A 7,345-nucleotide genomic window follows, 5' to 3' on the forward strand; every position below is an offset into this window, starting at 1 on the left:
ATGGCCGGTAATCATCTTTGATTTCTCATCCTTTTTCTGCATTTCCAGTCAATCAGTTCTTAGTCATGCTCACCATGCATCAGCACCATTCCTTCTCCTGCTGTAACAACAGCTGAACTGTAAATCACTACTCTGTTGCTTTTATTGGAATGTTGGTCTGTTTGTGTAACTTGCCACTGAGCCTTGGCCTTGGCACTGACGGTCAGTCTCAGATGTTATTCTCGTGGGAGCAGGCACAGATATAGTATGCACACATGCACAAATAAGTGTAACAGTATAAAAAAATGATTCAGTGGGACTGATCTTGTGTTCTGTACTTTCAGTCCACAATAAAATGCAAAGCAGATATGGGAACATGTGCTCAAAACTTCACACACAGATTAAACATTAAGCCTGGTGTCCCTCAAAGGGAGGAGTCTCTCTGTTGTCAGAATACGTGTGTTTTACTCACACTGTTACATCTGTCTGTGTGGCTGACTGCTGACCTGATGGGAAAGAAACACAGCATGAGATCAAATACAGGTAGTCTATTCAAATTTTTTATCCTAAACTTTGTTTTCCAGCTGTCTTATATGGGTTGTCTCATTCATGTTGTCCTCATTCATGTTGTATTTCTATATTTCTATGAATTTCCGTATTTTTTTTTCAGTGTATTTTTCATGCTTGTGCCATCTTTGCATTCTCCTGAGCTCCATTCAACAACAACCATTGTCTATAAGTCTAAATATAAGTTTTAAATAGAACACTTAACTTGATTTCTTTTCTTCTGTCTGGGTAGTGCTTTTAAGATAACAAAAAAATATATATTTTCAAATTGCGACCATCATTCATAACTCAAAGTTCTCCCCTTTATAAAGTGAGAAAGCCAATTGTGACTATTTAACAGACCCAGTTTGGCTTCAGCAGCTTGTCTTTGTGTGTATATCGAGGATCACTATGGCCTAGAACATTAAAAAGAAGGTTTATGATGGGGAAAAGCAAACAGTGACCCATTAGCTGCACCAAAGTGCCTGTGGTATAAGCTATTCAGGAGAGGGGCTGCTTTGCGATGTAGAGGTGATGTGAGAGGTAGATTTCATGTGGGAGCAGAGAAGTGCTTACATTATCTCAATAGTTTGTTTCAGTATCAGAAAAGCAAGGACGCTTTGACACTGACATAATGAACCAAACAGATAAGAAGCGTGAAGGACAGCGATGGTTTCGTGTATAAGCCGTCTTCATTCCCCCTAATAGGCACTACGGGGAAATGAGTAACCATGAGTAAACGTGACATTTAGTTTATTTAACTTTTATTATATGGGGGAGGTTGGCTGAGCATACACATGGTGTAGTCAATGAATATTATAAGGTACAGAGATTGGTTTTCATAGAGACAATCATTTCATGAAACTGCTGTGCTAACAGCAAAGGCAGGTTTTTGCTGCGTAATTCATGGCTCAAGGCTAGAGCATCAACAAATCACTGGAACTGCCCAGTGGGCCAGAGCAGCAGGAATGAGTTATAGCAATTTAAAATCATGAGCACTGCAGATAAATAGGTGTCACTGGTTATTATTTCTCTCAGACAAGTAGAAGGCCAGCCAACTTTATCATATGGTCAAATGGTTTCTTGCGTCTGAGAGTGGATGTGGTCGGATGTTGACATCCTCAGAATCTGCTTCACCAAACATCCTCTTTCTACAGCTGGACGCTGCTTTTGTTTCTACTCTGCTTCAGTATAGTTTATTTTCAAGGCTTTCTACATGATATTTCGATGTAAATATCACATTAAGATATCCGTATTCTGTGAAATTATGAACAATGCTATAATATATATGTTCACTACTGCAGAGTAGCATGGCTTTTATTTACTTAATATTTGTATCTTGCAGTGCGTTAAAGGGATGATGTCATTTCTCTATGGTATATTGGACAGAATCAGCAGCACAAGAGACAGCCTCGCTTACATAAACGGTGAATAGGACAAGACTCAAAATAGATCCCTGCGGCAGACAACTTGGACACTCGATAGGAATGAATGAAAATTATTATATAAATTGTTACATGAATGACTCAGTCGTGTCCTTGTATGTAAAAAGAATGTTTTTTTAAACCCATGAGCTGTTTTTCCTCAAAGAATTACTTTGTACTTGGGAAAGTACAATGTAATGTTGTCTTGAGGCATATAAATATACAAAAAATATGTATATATGACATCTGACTGACAGTTTCAGTGTCAGATTTTTTTTTTTTAAATCAGCCTCATATTCACTAGACATTTACAACGTTAAGGTTTTTAATGTTCTTCGATTCCCTCCTCTTCTAGAGAGGACAAAGACTAAAGATTATCACTTAAAGTCAAACCCAGTTTTATGGTGCCTCAGCTGATAGTTAAAGTCATCCAAAGCTCAAACGCCAGTCTTACTGCTGAGCTGATGTTTGACAGTTCAGTAGACAGAACGACGGAGACGTTGACAGAGCTGTAAGTTCAAATGAATATATTATAATGTGATTGACGGTTTAAGATCATGTCTGACTGTGTTTGAAATACTGACTGAAAATGAATATGGTAACACATATTTTAGCAGATATGATAAATATGTATGGAAATGTGTGAATATTTAACTTTACTACTTGAGTTTTACTCTGCCGTGATCTCTGTTTTTCAAGGTCTGGTGGAAATGATAGGGTTGACAGAGTAAGTCTTCTGTTCTCTTCTAATTATTTGCACTAATATTCATAATCTCTAAAATAGTCTAATTATTTCACTTCAGTTCAAACATGTACTGATACTATACTAACTGCTATAATAACTGCTAATCAAACATAAAATAAGTAATAATAATGATAATCATGACAAAAAATAATGTTAAGGTGATCAGACATGACATAGACCAGCGACATTCCTGTTCCAAAGCTATATCATGTTAACGTTTAGTATACAGCTAGGCTTGAATAAAAAATAAAAAATGGAATTATGATACTTTGGCACATTGACTTTAGGACTTTGGGCGTTTAAGATAAGGCCTACTGTGCACAGATAAAGCCCAGTATCGTGCTGATAATTATAACAGGTTTGTTTGTGCAATTAACTAAAATTTAAATCAGAATCAGAGAATCAGAATCAGAAATACTTTATTAATCCCCACAGGGAAATTGTAATTATATCTAATGGAACTGATTTTTTGCTTTGAAATGAACTCATTTTGAAAAACAAATGTGTTTATCTTGCGCTTTTACTGAATTGTAACGTCTGTCAATGTCATAAACAGAAGGAAAATGTCTTTTTTTTTAATATAGTTTCAATAGCCAATAGTCACGTGTCTCTCATTTCTCCTTTTGCAGGAAATTTACATTTAATCCTAAAGAGGGAATAGACAACCCAGTGATGGTCATCACAGATGATGCAGGTATCTTGCATATAAATATTTAATTATTTTCTTGTATTTAACCATAAGGAAACTCTGACACCACTTTTCTGTTTCATCTTTCTCAGACTCTGTGTCAACACCCAGGCCACGTCTGTGTGTTCTTAAACGAGAGGAAGGGGAGTCCTATGGCTTCAATCTACGGGTGGAGAGGGGCCGCCAGGGTCACATAATCAGAAATGTAGTGACAGGAGGGGTGGCAGGGCGCAGTGGCCTTCAAGATGGAGACAGGCTTCTGGAAGTTAACAACTGCTATGTTGATGACATTCCTCACCCTGAGGTAAGATAAGCTCAATACATTATTAAACTAACAGAAGCATATCCAATGGACTGATGCGATTCTAACCCTTTTGTTATCAATCAGGTTGCCAGGAAGATAAAGCTAAGTGGACACCAGTTGTGTTTATTGGTCTTGGGTGGGAACGAGTATGAGCAGGCTGTGTCCCGAGGTGAAGACCTCCGAGGTCTGGCCAAAGTGCACAAGGGCGAAGGCTGCAAACCACCCAGACTCTGCCACATAACCAGGGATCCTGTCTCAGGTCTGGGCATCAACTTCACACCTGTGGAAGGTAACACTACTCCTGGTAATCACAAATTCCACAGTTTCCAGATTAGATGTCTACCAGAAAGACATTAAGTTAAAGTCTGCGCAGTGTTATTCAGTTTCTCCTCCTGTTTCTGCTCTGTAGGAGAGAAAGGTCGCTTCTCTGTGAACCTGGCTACAGGAGGTGCAGCTGAAAAGGCAGGGGTGTGTAAAGGAGATCACCTGGTGTGGATGGATGGAGCAACAGTGTCTGATCTCACACACTCTGCACTCAGCAGGATGGTATGAAATCCACCTGTCAGTCACTCTTTTGTTTAGCTGTCATTCACTCCAAAACCAGTGATTAAACTTCTTAATAATAAGAGACAAATATAACTGAAAACATTTGAAGAATAAAGTTATTATGGCCAAATAATGATAAATAATGTTTTGTTGTAGATGAAAAAATGTGGCAATCACATCACCGTCCTAGTGATCGACAGCGAGAGTGAGAAGATCTACATGCGAGAGAGGATGCCCATCCTGCCCACCATTGCTGTTCCACTTAACCTGCCTTACAGAGCCAGAAAACACCACCTGGTCTCTGGATCTGAGGGCTACGGCTTCCTCCTTCGACTGGAAAAGACGGCATCGGGACGCACATGTGAGAGAGAGAGAGAAAAAAAAAGCAGGGTACAAAAACACATTTTAGACTTGAGTCTTTATCTTAAACATCTTTGTATTTTTGAATAATAGACCATGTTCTACGTGAGATGGACAGTGGCAGTCCAGCGGAAAAGGCAGGCATGAAGGATGGAGAGCTGCTGCTGGAGGTCAACGGAGAATCCGTGGAGTCGCTGAAACATGAAGAGATTGTGGACAGAGTGAGACTGAGTGGAGGTCAGGTCTCCCTCACCACCATCACTCTCCAGGGGCTGGAGTTTTACACCAAGGTGGGCATAACTTACCTGAACATAACTTTTAAATATATAATCAAATGCTCATTGTAACATAAACTGGTCTGCTTCTTTCCTTTATTTTTATTTCTGCAGTTGGGTCTATCGCCTCTTCTCTTCTGTGAGAATGAAGCTGATGAGAGTGAAAAAGAAAGCAGCACACCAGCCTCTGTAGCTGAGCAGTCACCACAAAAGGAAATTGATGACTCCTGCAAACCCAGACACTGTTCTCTGCAAAAAGGCCCTTCGGGACTTGGCTTTAACCTGGACTGCGTCCCAAAGAGTCCTGGGACCTTTATCAGCCAGGTGGGGAATGAAATTCTGTATTTCTTATTTCTGAGGTGAAAATAACAAGAAGAGAGAGAGAGAGAGAGAGAGCGGGTCAGGATATTCTTATTTTGTTTGCCAAACGTGGTGGTATATTTAGCCTTTTTTTATTCTCCCTGTAGGTGGCTTTTGGGGGCCCTGGGCAGAGTGCTGGATTACTTGAGGGTGATGTGATAACGGAAGTCAATGGACAAAACGTAGAGGAGAAATATCTGGAAGATGTGATCTTGCTGATAAAGGAAGGAGGACATTTTCTTTCCTTAACAGTCATGCATAAGACCAGCTACAAGTCGAAGCAGAGTGATACACCCACCAGAGATATCACTGACACTGAGGTAAAAAGACTACTACTTAATCTATGTATACGTTTATCAATTTGTCAGTGACTACAATGTTTAACATCTTTTCTTGTTTGCATCTCAGCAGGAAGGCGACGATTATGAGATATCAGCTTTGTGAGCGACAAAGATACCATATGCTGTCCATACTGGAGAGACTCCAAACTGAGCTGAGCAAGAAACACATGTCTAAATTATTACTATATTATTATATTGGCTGAGACTGCCCTAATCTAATCTCAGCATATAACGAGTAAAAGTCAAAACAGATAAAATTAAATAAATGAAAACTGTAACTGTGTCAGTTGCACAAACCACATATGTATTTTTGGTTCAGTATTATACAAACAGAGGCGTAGAAGATTTAGTCTTCATGATGTCGATCAGTTAAAATACGGAATAAATTTAAAAGCTCCATAAGAACCATAATCTGTACAAGCTATATTTCTTATTGTACTGTGATGAATGGAACTGAGTGACTGTGTGAAAACACAAATTACCAGCAATAATAAAAATGTTCTGGTGATAAATGAAAAGAAAAGCACTGTTATGATCCTTAAATATTATTTTTTTAAAGTGTTAATTGTATTGTTTTGAGTGTGTTATGTATACATGAACCTGATGTATAAAACATTACATATAAAATGTTGTATGTTTATTGGGAATGCAGCTGATGGCAAATATTGTAGCAATTAAAACTAAACTAATCTTTCGTTTGTTGTGTAGCATATTTTTTAAGTTCAGTCTGAGAAATTATTTTTTTTCATTTCATTTATTTAATGAGACCATGTACAGTATTAAACATAAACCATTACAGAGTTTAGCTTACAGCTACTTTTCATCTGCAGTCCCTTGGGCAGACACAATTAAAACATATTACAGCACAATAACAAACAGTACAAAGCAAAAAGAAACACACAGGACACATGATACAAAATACAAAGTTACACACAATAGCACATAACATACACCCACAATGTCAGTGGCTACAGAGCTGAGACTTTTTCATGTGGTTTTAAATGTACTGATGGAGCTGCAGCTCTTTATATCGTCAGGTAGGGCGTTCCACTGAGTTGTGGCTTTCACAGAGAAGGCTGGTTGCCCAAATGCAGAGCGACAAAATAGTATGGTACAATCCCGTACAGAGGATATTCTGGAGGATCTAACAACAACAACAACAACAACAACAACAATAATAATAATAATCTAAAACACAACACAAGTTTATACACAAATATAATAGTCGGACACAAAAAGAATTTTAGCAGAATGTATTACCCACTTTCATGTAACTGATCTGACCAATTATATTATAAGATTAAATGACCCGACATCAGATTTGATCTGATTCTGAAGTATTTATCTATCTATCTATCTATCTATCTATCTATCTATCTATCTGTCTGTCTGTCTGTCTGTCTGTCTGTCTATCTATCTGTCTGTCTGTCTGTCTGTTTCTCTCTATCTGTCTCTGTCTGTCTGTCTGTCTCTCTGCCTCTCTCTGTCTGTCTCTCTCTTTGTCTGTCTCTCTCTCTCTCTGTCTGTCTCTCTCTCTGTCTGTCTGTCTGTCTGTCTGTCTCTCTCTCTCTCTCTCTATCTGTCTGTCTATCTGTCTGTCTGTCTGTCTCTCTCTCTCTCTCTCTGTCTGTCTGTCTGTCTGTCTGTCTGTCTGTCTGTCTCTCTCTCTCTCTCTCTATCTGTCTGTCTGTCTGTCTCTCTGTCTCTCTCTCTCTCTCTCTGTCTCTCTCTCTCTCTCTCTGTCTCTCTGTCTCTCTCTCTGTCTGTCTGTCTCTCT

At 38.8% G+C, this 7,345-nt stretch overlaps 1 protein-coding gene across 2 annotated transcripts; it reads left to right on the forward strand.

The window, feature by feature from the left end:
• Nucleotides 1–340: 340 nt before the first annotated feature.
• Nucleotides 341–6,262, forward strand: nherf4b (NHERF family PDZ scaffold protein 4b). Of its 2 annotated transcripts, none has more exons than XM_019255439.2 (11): nt 341–522; nt 2,649–2,676; nt 3,324–3,388; nt 3,475–3,686; nt 3,771–3,975; nt 4,096–4,232; nt 4,389–4,593; nt 4,686–4,882; nt 4,982–5,191; nt 5,335–5,547; nt 5,639–6,262. In XM_019255439.2, the coding sequence occupies exons 1-11, from the start codon at nt 348–350 to the stop codon at nt 5,669–5,671; spliced, it is 1,680 nt and encodes a 559-aa protein (XP_019110984.2). In that variant the 5' UTR covers nt 341–347; the 3' UTR covers nt 5,672–6,262. The 2 variants fall into 2 exon arrangements, with proteins under 2 accessions (XP_019110984.2, XP_019110983.2); XM_019255438.2 differs by having other exon boundaries at nt 5,636–5,818.
• Nucleotides 6,263–7,345: the final 1,083 nt, after the last annotated feature.

Source organism: Larimichthys crocea, chromosome XXII, assembly GCF_000972845.2.
Source record: "Larimichthys crocea isolate SSNF chromosome XXII, L_crocea_2.0, whole genome shotgun sequence".
In the NCBI taxonomy this organism is placed as follows: domain Eukaryota; kingdom Metazoa; phylum Chordata; class Actinopteri; family Sciaenidae; genus Larimichthys; species Larimichthys crocea.

What these genes read in the sequence shown, in the direction of transcription:
- nherf4b (XM_019255438.2), top strand. Translation starts at nt 348, where the DNA reads ATGGGAACATGTGCTCAAAACTTCACACACAGATTAAACATTAAGCCT. An exon ending in ACTCTGCACTCAGCAGGATG is followed by an intron (nt 4,233 to 4,388) that starts GTATGAAATCCA and finishes GTTTTGTTGTAG; the next exon opens with ATGAAAAAATGTGGCAATCA. An exon ending in GGCTGGAGTTTTACACCAAG is followed by an intron (nt 4,883 to 4,981) that starts GTGGGCATAACT and finishes TTATTTCTGCAG; the next exon opens with TTGGGTCTATCGCCTCTTCT.